Source organism: Tauraco erythrolophus, chromosome Z, assembly GCF_009769465.1.
Source record: "Tauraco erythrolophus isolate bTauEry1 chromosome Z, bTauEry1.pri, whole genome shotgun sequence".
In the NCBI taxonomy this organism is placed as follows: domain Eukaryota; kingdom Metazoa; phylum Chordata; class Aves; order Musophagiformes; family Musophagidae; genus Tauraco; species Tauraco erythrolophus.
In genome coordinates, this window is record NC_141496.1 from 88430551 (window position 1) to 88446408 (window position 15858).

At 39.6% G+C, this 15858-nt stretch overlaps 1 protein-coding gene across 7 annotated transcripts in view; it reads left to right on the top strand.

Moving 5' to 3' along the window:
- The window catches only part of NFIB (nuclear factor I B), a 265735-nt gene that overhangs the window by 190975 nt on the left and 58902 nt on the right, over positions 1–15858 (top strand). For all 7 annotated transcript variants that reach the window (XM_086629999.1, XM_086630000.1, XM_086630003.1 and 4 more), the window contains exon 3: positions 4736–4789. In XM_086629999.1, coding sequence (XP_086486125.1) covers positions 4736–4789 — 54 coding nt within the window. The remainder of the gene's footprint in view (positions 1–4735; positions 4790–15858) is intronic.

The following is a 15858-nucleotide window of genomic DNA, read 5'->3' on the forward strand; positions in this document are numbered from 1 at the left end:
CTGAGCAGCTGAGTTTGATCTCACAGATGAGCTTTGCCTAGGCAGGGACTGCGACCGGAGACCTCCCCAGATCCATGCCAGACTGGGGTGTCCTCTCATTTTCAGAGGTACAGCCATTTGCCTGAAGTTTATCATGTCAGACGACAATGTAATGCTGAAGGATGACAGTCCAGGAGGTAGTTTTGATTCTTGGTCATGGTAGTGACTCTGCCAGTTGTCAAGTCAGATGCCGTACAGGTATGTGAAGGCTTGAGTAGCATCAAACTGATACTTACATGGTGCCACATCTCTCTGGGCCTTTATCCTCCCCCATACGCAAATCATGGACTCTCAAAGAACAAGGGTGTATTTACATGCTGGTGAATGATTAAATTAGTGTCTGTCAGCTGAGATTAACCGAGTGCAAAGGCTGTCTCCTAGCCTGTGGCAAATGAAAAGGGAAATGTGTTCTTTGAAACCACTGAGGAATTTTAGTTGATTAGTATGACACTTGTGGAGAATCTGCTTATTTCTAAGATATGGCTCAAGAAAGTACTTTTTCTTTTAGCAGATTCTGTCTCTATTAATTTTCAAGACTTTCAATGCTATGTTCACGCAGAGAGCATGAAAAGCAAAATTCCTTGTACAGTGTGGGGCATAAGGGAGGCACAGCATAACTTACTTTTTAAAGACAATATCCTTTCCTGTCAGCTGAAAAATGAAAGGTGAGCAATACTAAAAATCCCTCAGGAGGCTGGTGAGCAGCATGTGACTTTCTTGGCTTTGTTGGGGTGTGTGCCCTTCGTGCTACTGCTTGTCGAAGACAAGGTAGTGCAAAGGGAGGGAGCGTCTTGTCCCTCGCTGGATCGCAAACCAATAGCTTTTTTTTTTTTCCCCTCTGCCTTGTGAAGCCAAGAGTGATGTATCGTGGCAGCACCTTTCTCCTGGAGTATGGCAGAGGAAAATGATGTTTTATCCTCACTCGCAGCAGGCCCCAACAGCCAGTTTTACTTAACCCTGGCTGCAGTGAGAGTAGCCTGCACTCACAGATACTCAGTGGGATTGACCCCTAGAAACGAAAACATGGGAGACAATTCAGTGCTTCTTGACCCATTGTTTCATACTGTCTTCTAAAAGAAGGAGTAATTTGAGATGAAGAGTTTGAATGTCCCGATGGTAGCCATGCTGAATCACGGTAAATTAAACATAAAGTGTATCAGGGTTACGTGAATATCTAGCAGATAAGAGCAAAGGCTGGCTTGAACCGTTCTTGTGCAAACTGTTCATCTGTGGGGCAATAACTTACCAAGGGATCAGCTGCTGACTGTTGGAGCAGTCAGCACCAATAAGAGCAGAGCAAAAGACACGCTCACTGTAGTTGTGAGATGCACGTGAAAGACGTTCTGTGGAAATAGTACGTGTAGGTGAGCTTTTGCTCTGTAGCAAATAAGAGCAAGTGCTTCTGAGGTCTGCGTGGAACTGTTTTTCCAAGAAAAGCATATTGACAGTAAAATTTGAAAAGGAGGTTTTTAAAACAAACAGACAAACAGAAAAAAAAAAAAACCAAACCAGAATAAACTAAGAGAACTTACATTTGGGAGCTACCTAAATGAAAATGTCGAAAATATCAGTTTCATCACATTTACATGATGGGCTTTTATTTGCTACTAGTTGTATAGCTTTGCTTACAACTGCTAGCTTAGAAAGTAGTTGGGTGGGTTTTTTTGTTTTGTTTTGTTTTGTTTTGTTTTTAATGTGCACAGAATTATTTGGTGGGAAAATTGAATGCAAGGCCAGCTAGACTGACAATGAGTCTGGTTTATGTCTTTCTCCATCACACTGGAAGAAAAGCTTGCGATTTTTAAATCCAAGGCTCATGTTGTTAATTAATGATCTTGTGCAAATGAGGACAAAGAAAGATTTAAAGTGTCTTAACATGTCTTTTGCTTCCTGATTTTCTGTGGCTTTCCAAAAATGTCTCTTACTCCCTCTTAGAAGAGCATTGCTCCAATGTCTCTTTTCATTCAGTGTTCTGCTTATAAATTAAGTTATTCATATGATTTATTCCTATAATGATCATGATTCTCTTGTATTTTGCAAGGCTATTTGCATCCAATTAAATCAAGAGAGTGCTTTATAATTGCTGACACTGGTAAGAGAATTGGATTGTCACAGGCCATCTCAGGTCCACGTCTTTCATCCTGAGAATGAGATACTTCTATGTCCTTTAAGTGCAGATAGGTTGATACGCTCATACAGAATACATTAACTTGCTTTCTCAACTTCTTTAAGTGAAGGGTTATATAAATTGCTTCTCATATTTAGCTTACTGTAACTCTTTGCTTTCTCAAGATCATTGAGACCCTGCTGGCAAATATGTTAGTGGCATCTACTGCTTAAAACACTGTGTGAGAATCAATCTGTAAAAGTCTGACTAGCAAATTATAATAACTAGTCAACTGCTTATCCCTATAACTGGAAACTTCTTTGCTGAGTTTATCTTATTAAAATATGAAAAGAAAGTGTTTAAACTACCATCAGTCTTTAAACTCTGGAACCAGAAAGTGGCCACATTGACAGTGAGAAAGTAGGAGTAAAGGCAAATTCTTGTGCAAGAGCTAAAAAATGTTCTTCACTTTGAGCATCTTTTCAGTGAATTTTAACAGGAGAAAACTTCAAAGACTATTTTCTGATAGGCTCCATTAATCCAATTTCAGATCTCTGTGTTCCCCAAGCTACACTGTCCAACTTTATTGGGTCCATCTGCTGCCAGATTGACATTTCATTTAGCCACACATCTGCAGCAGTTTTACACTCGGACCATTGCTGTGTAAAATTAATCCTCTCTGATAATCTTAACTTAAATAATAATGTGTATGGTTTGCAGAAGCAGAGAATGTCTATTAGGAATATTAAAATTCACCCCCTGCAGGGTGAATCTGCCCATTGCAACACCGGAGAAAGGACCTTGGTCCATGTAAAGGTCCATATGCAGAGAAACATCGTATTTTTAGCATTTCTTGTACCTCATCGAGTTTTCAAAGTCACCTCATGTGATTTTGTAAAGGGATGTGCTGTATCTTATCATGAAAAGAAACAGGCCTACTTAATGGCTACATCCTGTGCTGTATGGTGGGACTCTTAAGAGTATCCAAGTGCTTAATCCATGGGATGTGCAGAATCAGACCGAGAGGCCTGCCCTTCATTCTTCCCACCCAGATCTGAAGAAGGCAGAGGAGATTTTGTGTGAAATTTGCTGTCATCCAATGTGTATTTTACTGTGTGCAAGAGTGATTTCATTCAGTATTGAAAAATTTAGTTCTATTTTTAATACCCTCAGAACCGGCTTTTCTTGGTCTTCCCATACTCTGGTAGATCCCCAGATGATTGTCTTCTGTGAAAACTGTAATTCAGAAGAATTCGGTAGAACTTGAACTGTGAAATGGGTTTTATATCTTCTGTAGAATCAAGCTTCTGTTAAACTGTTTGAGAGACTGTGTCAAACCATGTTTGTCCCTACGTAACTGGTGGTAACTTATTTCAATGAACTTGTAGCAGGTGGAGGGAATCTTTCATTCTAGGTTAGGGGCTACATTGGCTTTAAGGATAAACGATGGAGATTGAAGGACAAGTATTTGCTCATATGTACTTTTCTCCTTTTCTATCTTTTTTTTTTCCCTAATTTGGACACCACAAGTAGTAATGCATTCAAGAACTACGACCTCCCTCTGGGGTCCATTTGGCAATAGCAAGTTCCGTAGTGCTGTGATGCAATTTTTGGTGGTCTTATGCTGCTAACAAGCACTGCTACATTTAAAAAACTGGATATTTTTTGTTCAGACTGTATATCTGCTCCCTTTTAGATACCTGTATACAGAACAAATGGTTGTGCTTCATGTAATTTCTTATTCTCTTTGCATACAAGAATGTCTGTCATGTCTTACTTTGTTAATATCAATTTCTTGCAGCGGAGCAGGGTTTTGTTATATTATTGGTGTGGGAATGCAGCAAAAGCCAGATAGTTTTAAAAGCAACTGCTTTTATGAACAAGGATACCATTTATTCTTTAGCATGTTAATGTCAGATTGCATTCTCCTCTTGGTTCATTCGGTGCGTATATCATGAAAATAACACTCTTTGAAGACGACAGGGTTTGGTTTTTGTTAGTTTTTATGTTACATAACCTTCATTTCACAATGACAATTCTCACAGACCGGGAACACAAAGCCTATATTGTATTAAAATGAACAGTCATATCTTCAGTGCAGTCCTGACTCTTGGAAGCAGCGTAGGCCTTTGTGCTTTAAGGAAAGGGGAAAGAAACAGGACTCATCACTGGAAATACCATTAGTTACCTGATCCAGCACATCTTTCTGGTCGTTGCCTGGGAAGAAACTACCTGTGCTTTTCTGATTATGCAATGTTATATTTGGGGCATGGAGGGAACAGGAATGAAAAGGTACCCTTGTAGATGTGTTTTCAACTTGAGTATTTACCTAAATGACTCTCTTGTCCTTATTCAGTGATCTATGAGTTCCTTTTACTAGGATCATTGCATCTTTCACAATGTTTTTGCTTCTGCATAAAATGGGTTACATATAGTGTATTTGTTCAATAATGCCTTCATGTAGAAAGTCAGGGAAATGACCTTTAAAGAACAAAGTTAAGTATTAGTTAAATACTGAAGGAGGGTATTAAAAGGTTGTCAGATACTTTCAAAGCAAATTAGTAAAACATTTCTTTCATTTCTTTATAGATTCTGGACAACCAGGAAGTCCAAGCCACAATGATCCTGCCAAGAATCCACCAGGTAAATATAAGTTCCAGAACATGTGCATCTAAGATTGTTTGAGAACAAAGATACCACTGTTAATAGTTAAAGAGAGCATAATTGGTCAGCAACCTATTTTGCACTGGTAAGTACATATAATCAGGAAAAGCAGTGATTATGTTAGTTCTTTTAAACTGACAATACCTTAGTTGTAGTTTCATCAACATCCATTTAATCTAAGGAATTTTTCTTTGAGTTCCCGGTTTTTAGAATTTCTTAAGTGCGGATGGGCAGAGGAGTAGGGAGACAAGATCCCAAATAAATGTACTTTTATAAAAACCTTCAAATGCTGCAATTATTCTTTTATCTCAGACAAAACCCAGTCAACCTACCTCTAAAGTCTATGATCTGAGCTATTAGCTTCTTTACTTTTATTTTATACATGCATTATACAACGCAAATGTGTTCATCTTTTTATATTTTTCATATCAGCTCAGAGCAGTTTTTGAAGATGTTGTTAATGGGTCATGCTGGTGACATTTCAAATGTTTCTGAGGAAGATATCAGTGTAAACAGTCCTTTCAAAGATTCTCTAAAAATAAAAATTCAAGAGACAATCAAACCCAGACTTTGCCATTCCACACTGTTTAGACTAAAGGTTCTGTGTATTTTCTTGGAGTCAACCTTCTAATGAATTGAACTGTGCTAGTAAATCTTGTAAATCTTTTGTTGTTTTATGAATTTTATCAGAGTAAGACAAACAAGTATGACAGACATACTATTACTTCCTAGTGAGCAAGGAGTGACTTCTGCCACCACCGTGATGCTATATGTTCTCATTTTGGCTCCCAGAAGAAGGGTCTATCTGAAATAGGGTGCAACTAACTCAGTTTGCTCTTTCTCTAAATGCAAAATGATCCACGCTCTAACCAAGGAGTAACTGTGTGATGCTGGGCTGTTACATACACGTGAATGTTTTCTGGATCTGTCCAAACATTAGGGAAAACAGCCTGCATTGTGGCTGTACAGTTTTGTGCTATGCATACGATAGAAGTTTTCTCTGCATGCAGTGGAATATGTCATGTGTGTTGCATATGAGTACCCAAAAGTGGAGGAACCATCATAGATCATTATACAAAAAGCCATATTCCTATAACATAAAAACCAGAAACATACTGGAAGTTTGCAGGTATGTTTTAGAGGTATGAGGGCAGAACAAATCAAATAACAGGGTAAGGTCTTTTTTCAGTGATTTTTTAGTGTGATTTTTTTTTGCCAGCGATGATGTAGGCTTGAAATAACTTTTGACTGGAGACTTTGATGATGTTTCTCTCCAAACTGTGTGGGATGTTATGAGTAGGCTTTTATTTCTCTATTAAATATATGACATAGATTATGTTGGATAGTGTTTTAAAAACCCAAACCAGCAAATTTACACCTAAAACAAGCCTGAAAAGTTTCCTCACAGATAACCATAATTTTGTAAAACTTGGAGCATTTCACTGTAGAGTGTTTATTTTTGTTTCAGAATATCTCTGTTTGTGAGTGAAAGAAAAGCCAGATGCATTACTCCTTGTAATTTTGAAGGATCCTTTGTAGCCCCTGGGTTTGGGAAGCTGAAGGCAGGGTCTGGAAGCTCACTTTCAACATCTTCTGTTTTTAAAGTACCATTTAGCATTTGGAGTAGAAAGTAGATCTCTCTCACAAGTGAGAATCAGATCCTCTAGTGGGTCCAGTCTCACCAACACCCAGACTCAACCCCAGGCTGTTCCAGCAAGGAGTAGTCTCGCTGCCAGCAACAGAGCCCTGGGGAGGGCAGCGTACGAGCTATATGGGCTTTCTTTTGGCAGCCTTGCCAAACCAGATGCCCCAATTTTTGACAAACTGCAGTGTCCCAGAAGGTAGAGGGGGAGGGCAGAGAAATCTGTTGCTGGTTTCATCGTGAAACTTTCTGCTCGAAATTTGAGCATAACACTTTCTCATGCTTTGGAGTCACTGCTGGCAGTGTTAGTCCTTTATCTGCTGCCAAGTGGGGACAGAAAATGGAAGCTGTGCCTTGCTTCCCTTGAAACCTTTCATTTAAGCAGAGACAGAAGCATAATTGAATGTCATCTGTCTATTTGAGGATACATGAACTTCTAGTATCATTCAGCTTCCCTGTGTGATAATATCTCGGGGTTAAACTGGCAGGGAGAAAGCGTTGAGGTTTGTGGGACCACAGAATACAAGACTGCTGGGGCTGTGCAGGAGAATAAGAGGGAGTTGCACTCCATTCAGCTTGTCTGGGAAAAGGACTGCTGTCCTATTCTTTCTTATTAAACCTCACATGAGTCTTATTATTGGAACCAGGCAGTCTCTTCTGTCAGAGCCCCAGAGGATATCCACTCTGAGGTTTGTGTTCGGTCTCAGGCCAGGAGTACGCGGACTGGCAGTGCCAGGAGGGTTTGTTCTTCTATCGTGTTTTGGTCTGATGCCTGTATGTCAAGCAGCCAGAGCGTTGGCAAGGGATAGGTGCTGTTAGGTTTTGGATGCCACTACCTTCACAAAGACATTGCCAAGGAAGAGGAGGTTGGAAACGGAGTGGTAGTTGGCGAGGCCACTGGTGTTAAAAGTAGGTTTTTCTAGGTTTGGCTAGACCATTGCATTCTTTAGGGTGTCTGGTAATTTGCTGTCTTAACCATGGAGGGAGGGTACTGTCACTTGCCAAACAAAAGAACATTAAGAGCACTTGCTGGAATTCTTTACAATACGTTCCTAAAAATACACTGAATACTTTGATAGCAGAATACGGTGTTAAGATGGTGTAGCTTGTGGTGAAAGTGGTATGCAGCTTTTGTAGCAAGATCCAAGGATATCCTCCTCTAAGTTTTATTTTTCAGTAACTTTCATCTGGTAAATTTCTAAAGAATGAAACTTGTTTTTCTGAGAGCTGGGTTGTAAAGGTCACTTCTCTGCAGGGTTTGTTAAGTAGGTTCCAGACAGATAGATGAGCTGAACTGAACTGAGCTGAACTGAGAGAGGAGAAGAGTTTGAGCACTGCTATTGTCCGCATCAGTCATTTAGTTCCTGGAATATAAAAGTTTTTGTTATGCTAGCAAGGGGGCTAACTATTGAAAGTTTATGGGATTGCAAAGAGAGAATGGACGTGTCCGTGCATCCATTGAGGGTGACTAAACAGATAGAGGCACACCTGGATTATTAAGACTGAAAATGCTTGGAGCCTTGGACACTATCAGTCAAAAAAAAACCCCAAATACTGTTTCTTACTATTCTACTAGGGTTACTGCTGAAGGCATGCTGCTGAAGGAGACCTAGTGTGGCAGTTTCAGTGTAATGCTGTATTATTTGCTCCTTGCAAGTTCCATAGGTCTTTTATATAGCTTAAGAAAATCTAAAAAATGAGGCTTCCTTAAGCTGTGTGTCTCAAAACACCTGCAGAGGTGTAGGGGGATGTGTACTGAAGACAGAGGGAGTGGTCTTCCAGTAAATTTGTCTGTCAGGCATAAGAAAATTGTGAGAGTAAGTAAAAAAGAAAAACGTTTAGAACTAACACTAAGCTGATGATATTGACACCAGCCATAACTATTTGGTCTCCAGTGATAAGATCCTTACTAGCCAGTTCTTCTAGTAGAGGATTGTCTGGGTTTTGTTCTGCTTGATTTTTCTTTCTCTTACTTGCTGCCTACTGGCCACAACTGTTTGACATTAATAAGATTACTTGCTACCTGCCATTGGTGTGAAGCTGCTGCTTGGCAGACTTTATTTATTTATTCAACAGTGTTGACACTGCTGTGTCCAGTTGTTGCCGTGTTGCTCAAATCTTTGAACACAGCCTTCTTAAGCTGCTAAAATAAGAGTAAGAAATAGCAATACTGATAGAGTAAAATATTATCTAGATATGGCAATAAGATACGATAGACAGTTGAATGCAATTTGAGGAATTAAAAAACTGGAAACCTGAGGGAGTAGATGTTCCTACTGGTGCTTCAAGTCCTTCATCTTCTGTCTTCTGGATGGAGCTGTGAGAAGAATAGTCTCTTCTTGTACATGTCCCTTCAAGATTCCAGGGCTATCATCCAGCATTGGAGAATCCAAAAGATAACTTTTCAGAAGGTGCAAAGGAAACCTAACCATCCTGACACAGACAGTTATGAACTTCATTGGCCAGCGAAGACAAATGTGTTCAGAGTTTTACTTTTATCCAAGCAGTTGAGTTCAGAGGTTATTAGAGCTGTTTCCTGGCAAGTGAGACATGCTAGGGTTTTGTTTGTTTGTTTGTTTGTTTGTTTGTTTGTTTTTTGTGTGTGTGTGTTTCTTTTTTCCTGATAGAATTTACTCCACTTTAGCTGATCTAAGAAATATTTTCATATAGATTTTGTAGGCTCTATAACATCAGTCAGGGCTGAATGAGGAATGCAGATGATTCAGGTTTGAGCCTGTGTGCTGATGAATATTACATTATTTGTATGGGGTGACACACTTTTAGATAGAGAAATCGAGAAACTGTCTATCTGCCTTTCATTCCTCTCCACTCTTTCCCTCCTTTTTTCCTCCACAGTAACGTATGATGTGTTGTCAGGGAATTCATCTAGTGATAAGATTCTCAATCTGAATGAGACATAGGTATGTGGATCCCTGGCCCCAGCCTCACTGCTCTGGAATTGGTTTTCCCCTTCTATTTTCACGAGAAATTTTGTTCTGGGAACCATTTCCAAAGAAGACCTGAGTGAAATCACCATCTATTTTTTTTTCCCTAATTAAAGAAGGTGTTGCCAAAAAGCTTGTAACCAGCCTCACCTATCTCTCAGTATGCAAATCTCTCTTGCAGCTGTAGAGCCCCAAAGGCTTTTTTGCGCTTTCATATGGGTTAGCAGCCATAGGGAGAACATTCTTTTTGGATCAAGCCCTAAGAAATGTGTAATAAATTTGCCTATATATGACTGTTTTAGATAGAAGTGTTTCAGTTTTAAGTTTTAGAATGTATAGTTTCAAAAATAACCTCTGAATAGTAACATGATCTCAAGCTTTGCTCTCTTTTGGAAATGCAATAAGCAAATGTCTTTGAGTTTTGAATGACTCAGAACACAGATGGTTTCATTACTTTACTGTACGGCAAGTTACCTTCTTGTGGGTGGGGAATTAGCCCCCTAACTAATAGGAATAGAAGAGCTATCCCCTGGCCTCATCCTTGTAAGCAGCTTTTCTGATGGAAGCAATGATGCCACAGAAGCAGTTTGGGGATTCAGACTGAATTGTGTTTAAATGAGTGTGCATTCACCTTGCTTTTTCAGCATGGGAGTGGATGCTCTGAAATGCTGGCTGTTTCCCGTACGCCTGCAGCCGTGGCATCTCAGATAGTGATCTTCAAATAAAACAGGGCTGGGTTTGGCCACGGCTTGGTTTTCTGTGGAGTTTCTCCCTTTCCCAAATGCTCTGTGAGCTAGTAACGCCAGCAACTGAGAGGTGATACTCTTCCTCGGCAGCCTCTCAGCCCCGAGCCGGGGGGGCATTCTGGGGGCAGTGTGCAGCTGTGCTATCTCACCATCAGAAACCTGCACAGACGCAGTGCAGCCCCTTTTTCCAAGAGGAAGAGTTTTTGGCCTTGCATACCGATTTGAAATTTGGTGTGGGTAATTACTGCTGTCTACTGGCTTAGGATTACTTCTGATTTTTTTTTTTTTTTTTTTCATCGGCTGTTCTCCTTTGTGAACCGACTGTGTAAATAAACGATGCTGTGATCACTTCTGATGCTGTGTTCACTTCTGATGCCGTTGTTTTCAATGGAGAGCACAATGGTTTTTACTTCAAAGCATGCACAGATGAAGAATTTCATAGAATCATAGAATGTTTAGAGTTGGAAGGGCCCTCAAAGATCATCTAGTTTCAAGCCCCCTGCCACGGGCAGGGAAACCCTCCACTACACCAGGTTGCCCAAAGTCTCATCCAACCTGGCCTTCAACACTTCCAGGGATGGGGCATCTACAACTTCTCTGGGCAACCTGTTCCAGTGCCTCACCACCCTCTGAGTGAAAAATTTCTTCCTTATATCTAATCTAAATTTACTAAAAACTCTTGTGCTACCAGTTAGAATTCCAGAAGCCTGCTTTGGTACCAGAAAATTCCTTTTTGCTACCTGGTAGTCCTATAGCTGTTAAAAAGCAGCTCCTCCAACCTGTTTTTAAATCTTGGCTGTGGTTTATATATAACCTGAGACCCTCCAGAGTGGAAGGCAGTATGCATTTGTGTTAGCTATCATTTCAGTTTCTTGCTAGGTTTCGGGGCAACTCATTTATTGGATTCCAGTACATGGAGTCCAGAGTCCATTAAACCAGGTGTTGACTTCTTCAAATTACTGCAGCATGGAAGGATATTATAGTTTTGGTTATTAACTTGAGAGTATTGAAAATCTCGTTTGTTTTTTAAAATGGCACAGGCAGCTTCTTAATTTCTTATTGTTCTAAAAAGTTCAATGGAATAAAGGGATCTTTTTGCAACGTGTTTGTTTCCTGTCCCAGTTACAACACCATTCCAACTTTAAGGAAAAAAAAACCCAAAACAAACTGTGGGTATGCAACAAGGCTAGAGACAGTCATGCAATAACCAAAATAGCCTCATTCTCTGGACGGACCTTAGTTAAACTGTTTCAAATGACATCATCACTGAAATCTGTGTCACTCTTTGGCTCGTGTTACCCATCCTTAACTGCCTGTAAGAAATTGTGATTCAGTGAGAACCTGTTTCTGGTACTCTTTTGAATATACTGGCTTCAAAGTGCCCGCCCTAAGAAAACAAAATGCAAGTCTGCTGACTGTATGTTAACTTACTATGAACAGCGTGAGACTAATTTTTCACTACCAGTTCTGACTGTGAATAATAGCTGTACGCCACCAGGATTCCTGCTGAAATTAAAGAGCTTCCTGTAGAAGTTAGATGTTACAGAGAGGAGCAAGAGCTGATCCTTAAAAAGTTAATTTTCGAAGACTCAAACAAAAGAAGCTGTACAATGAAATGATTTAATCTTTAATTGTAGCAGTTTCAGAAGTCAAACAAACCTGTAGCAGCATCCAGAACATTACACTGCATAACTTAAAGTCAAGCTCTCTGCTAGTGTTATGTAGACCAGGCTGAAGCTTCCAGCCTTTCTTCTCACAGTAGCTCCTGATGTTGAACATGTCTCACTGCTAGTAAGTCTATCTACTGCTGCATAATTCCTCCTTTTAAAGATCCAGAAATAAAAGTACAGTAATGCAAATTGTTTCTTGCACTGATCGGATCCTTACTCCTGTTTTATAAGTCACTCAAAATCAAGGCTGTATCGGTGAAAACACTAGATGTTTAGTGATACCAGGAAGCAGTTTTATGTTTTGGCACTCGTCAATATGCGGCAGAGTGCAAACAGGCGTTCTATTCATAAAAGTACAATTAAATCAGAAGACATAAAAAAGGCTGGTTAAAGATTTGTAAAGCCAGACGTCACTGGTAAGCTTTTAAGTAATGTGAGAACAAGCCCTGTACAGTACCTGCTAGTGCAAACTGAAAAGATTTTTCGGTAGGTTTAAACAACTTTTCTCTTTTATCCACTTTAAGTCTTAGCATGGTTGAAAGCTATGCTAACTCAGCTCTTGAAGGCATAGCACAGGAATAGACTGGAAGATGTGTAAGGACTAGGACAAAATAACTTCTACAGCAGTTGGAGGCATTACTGAAGGTTTCTCCTGTTTCTGACTGTATGAGGGGAGCTTGGTCAGAACCGCTGCTTGGCTTAACCTGTTTATCTTTCATCCTTGATGGCACTGGTCTGGTCACTGTAGTATTGTTCAGAAAATCTAATTTTCAGAACTGAGTTTTCTGTATAAAGGGTAAGGAGAGAAGACAGGTTTCATACTCACCCTGTACAAAAACTGAAAGGAAATAGAGAAAAAAAATCCACTATTATTTATGAGTTTTGGAATTTACTGACTGTTTATACAGGATTGCGATATGGTGGTTTTGGTAGAAATATTCTTTTTGTAGAACTCAGATTTTTAAGAATAATGAGAATTAGTGAAATGCATTTCAGAAAGTGTCATCTCTCAGGAAAGATGAGTTTAGTAAATGACAATACTCAGTCCTTATATTAAGTTTGATCACTAAAGGCAGCAAAGTGTTATCATGACCATCAAAAGAACAGTAAACCCTCTATGAGGAATACAACAGTAGACTGTTATCAAGTGTGTTAGTTTCTGTACTGAACAGATCAGAAACACACACCGAGAATGCTAATTTAAGGCTCTTTAACATGTTAATGCAAGCAGTGCATCAGGGAATGCTTAATCAAAAAAACAGTAAGACTATACTGCATGGAGTATCACTACATATTTTTTTCTTGCATGCAGTGTAATAATGTGAATATGAATGTTAACTCTTACTCAGTAGGGAGACCAGCTCCACAAGGTAGAAGGCAGTGTCTCACACCATAAAGTCAAAATGTCCTATACTGTTGTCCTGCTGCATACAGTCTTGCTTTTTATCCTTTATCGTATGTAGAGTGCATGTTTCTGTGACAAATGACAGCGGCTTAATGGCACAGAACATTTTCCTATTGCACAGCTGGGAGCCAAGAACAGCTCTGTAACATACCCGCCATGGATTGTCTTCCTAAATACTTAAAACAGTTGAAGTCCACTGGTGCTGGAACTGAACATACTGTGTTTGTTTTTCTGCACTCAGAGGCACCACTGGAATCCACCTTCCCTGTCAGATCATAAGGTCCAGGATGAAGTTGCTCAGTGCCTGTGACACAGGCTGTTTACTGTTGCATCAATTTTTGAATAATATTTTGTCACATTACACAGAGAAAAAAATCAGTCTGTTTCTTAAATTGATCAAGATTGACAATAGCTGCAGTTTTTCTCTCTTTCCTAATGCCAGACAAAGCATCTGCATATATCTCTGGGTGTCATTATTTTTGGACCATCCAAGGCAGGGTGAAACCTGAGTGAAAGACAGTGATCCATCAGTCAACAATACATCCTTCTGTGAGGGAGTGATAAATCGTGGTTCCACTCACTAGCAGATTTTTTTCCCTGCTTCTGTTTCATTATCATGAGGAGAGACACAAACTATATTGCTCTTTATTTTATGTGGCTATTCTCAGTATTGCCAGTGAGAAAAACTAGGAATTCATGAGAGAAGGTTAAAGATAAGCACGTGTGTCTGCACACATATATGTGCATGCATCTGTGTTCTGACATATAAAATCCTACATGGGCATTTTTTTTCTTTTTTTCTTTTTTTTTTTTTTTAATATGAGCCCTGGGGCTTGTTCTCACCGTAATGATGGCTTGACTGATCTACACTTGGTAAAGCTCCTCTTAAGTTAGCCTGACTTGAATGAGAAAAGTTGTGCTTCAAAGTAGTGGTGTTTGGATAAGCAACAGAGCAGTTATGTCTTGTCTCATTACCAGCTCCAGAGCTGGCTGCATGTTTGTACACTGGCTTTAAGCCACACTTCACTTACTGGCCAAGTAAAATCAAGAAACCAAATTTTTCTTTGGAAATCTCCCTTCCATGTACTACTTCAGACTGTTCCTGCTGGAGGAAACAGGCAAAAAAGGGAAAGATTGCCATTGTTGGAGGAATTATTAGCATTCATCAAGCTTGCCCATTTTTAGGTTCAAAAATGAAAACTGAAGAAGGGAAAAAGAAACACTAACTCCTGGCAATTTTTTTATGATATGGATATACCAAGTTCTGTCAAATGAAGAAGTAAATATTTGAGAATCCATGTCATCTTTTCATCCACACAAAAAACATGGAGAAAGAGTGCAAGAGAATGCAGAAGGTGAAAGGGAAAGGTTCTTATTTCGTAGAAATTGGAGATGAATAAGGTGCAGAGAGGCTTGCAACATCCAGGTGAAGGACAATAAGAGAGGAAAAGAGTAATGGATACGGAGAGAAGCTGCTGAAAATAAGAGGGAGAGGAATGTGAAAGGAAGTAAAGGAAAAAGAGAGAGAGACCTGAGAAACTACTAGTAGAAATAAAGACATGCAGGGATATTGTACGAAGTGACGTTGACTGGAAGATGAGAAGATGGTGGCATTGGCATAACATGGTTCAGGGCGATCCCACAGGCCCTTGGTGCTCTGCATGCCCACTACACTTGCTCCTGGGATGTTTTTCATCTGGGAGAGACTGACATTCACTTATAGATGTAGCAGTGTAACAGAGATGTCAGGCAATGTGCTCAGCTGGAGGCATTCTCATTCTTTCAGCTTGAGTTGTCAGGTGCATTGTTTATACTTGCAGTGGTAGATAACATCGGAGGTGCTGGGTGAGGTGGCTCTGTGGGCCTAGCAAGACTACTAGTGAGCAGTGAAAATTGCTCTTTTTTTCCTCTGCCCTCCTTGTTTAACCCTGAGAAGTAAGTAGAGATTTCTCCAGATGTACCAAGGACAGATCTCTCAAGTCAAATATACTGCTTTTGCAGTCACTTCTCTGATTTTAGTGCCAGTGTCTTCTTCAATTACTTGAAGATGAAAGCAGTAATTGCCAAAAGAAACCTAAAGAGAATAGTGCTGAACGATTGTTTTCCAAATCAGTAAATATTCCAGTAGGTGCATTTTTTATTTGTTTGTTAGTTTCTTTTGTTAGTTAAGACATTTAGAGTGCTTTTACTCATTCAGATGTTTGGAAAAGAAAGCTGACAGTATATTTTCAAAAAAAAAAAAAAAAAAAGCTGTGTTAATTCAGAAAAGAGGCTAGAGAAACCACAGCAAGAAATTCTTAGTCCACCATCTCACATGAAAGCACATAGAAAAGTAATACTGTTGGAGCAGCAATGTGCACCAGGCATAGATCTAAATATTTCTGTTGGTAAGTGGTTGGCATTCCTACCTGTAAGGGATGTGAACGTCATGTAATCTCAAATTCAGTCAAGTCAGCTTATGCAGTGATTATTGATATGAGACTTCCACAGAAACCTAGGTTTCACAGCTCCCTTTTTGTAAGGTTATCTAGTTACACTGCTGAGATAAAGTCTTGATTATCAGCTGTTGTTTCACTGCAGTACTCCAAGCTGTTCCTGAATTTCCGGGCAGGGAAAGTATATCATACACATTTATCTTAG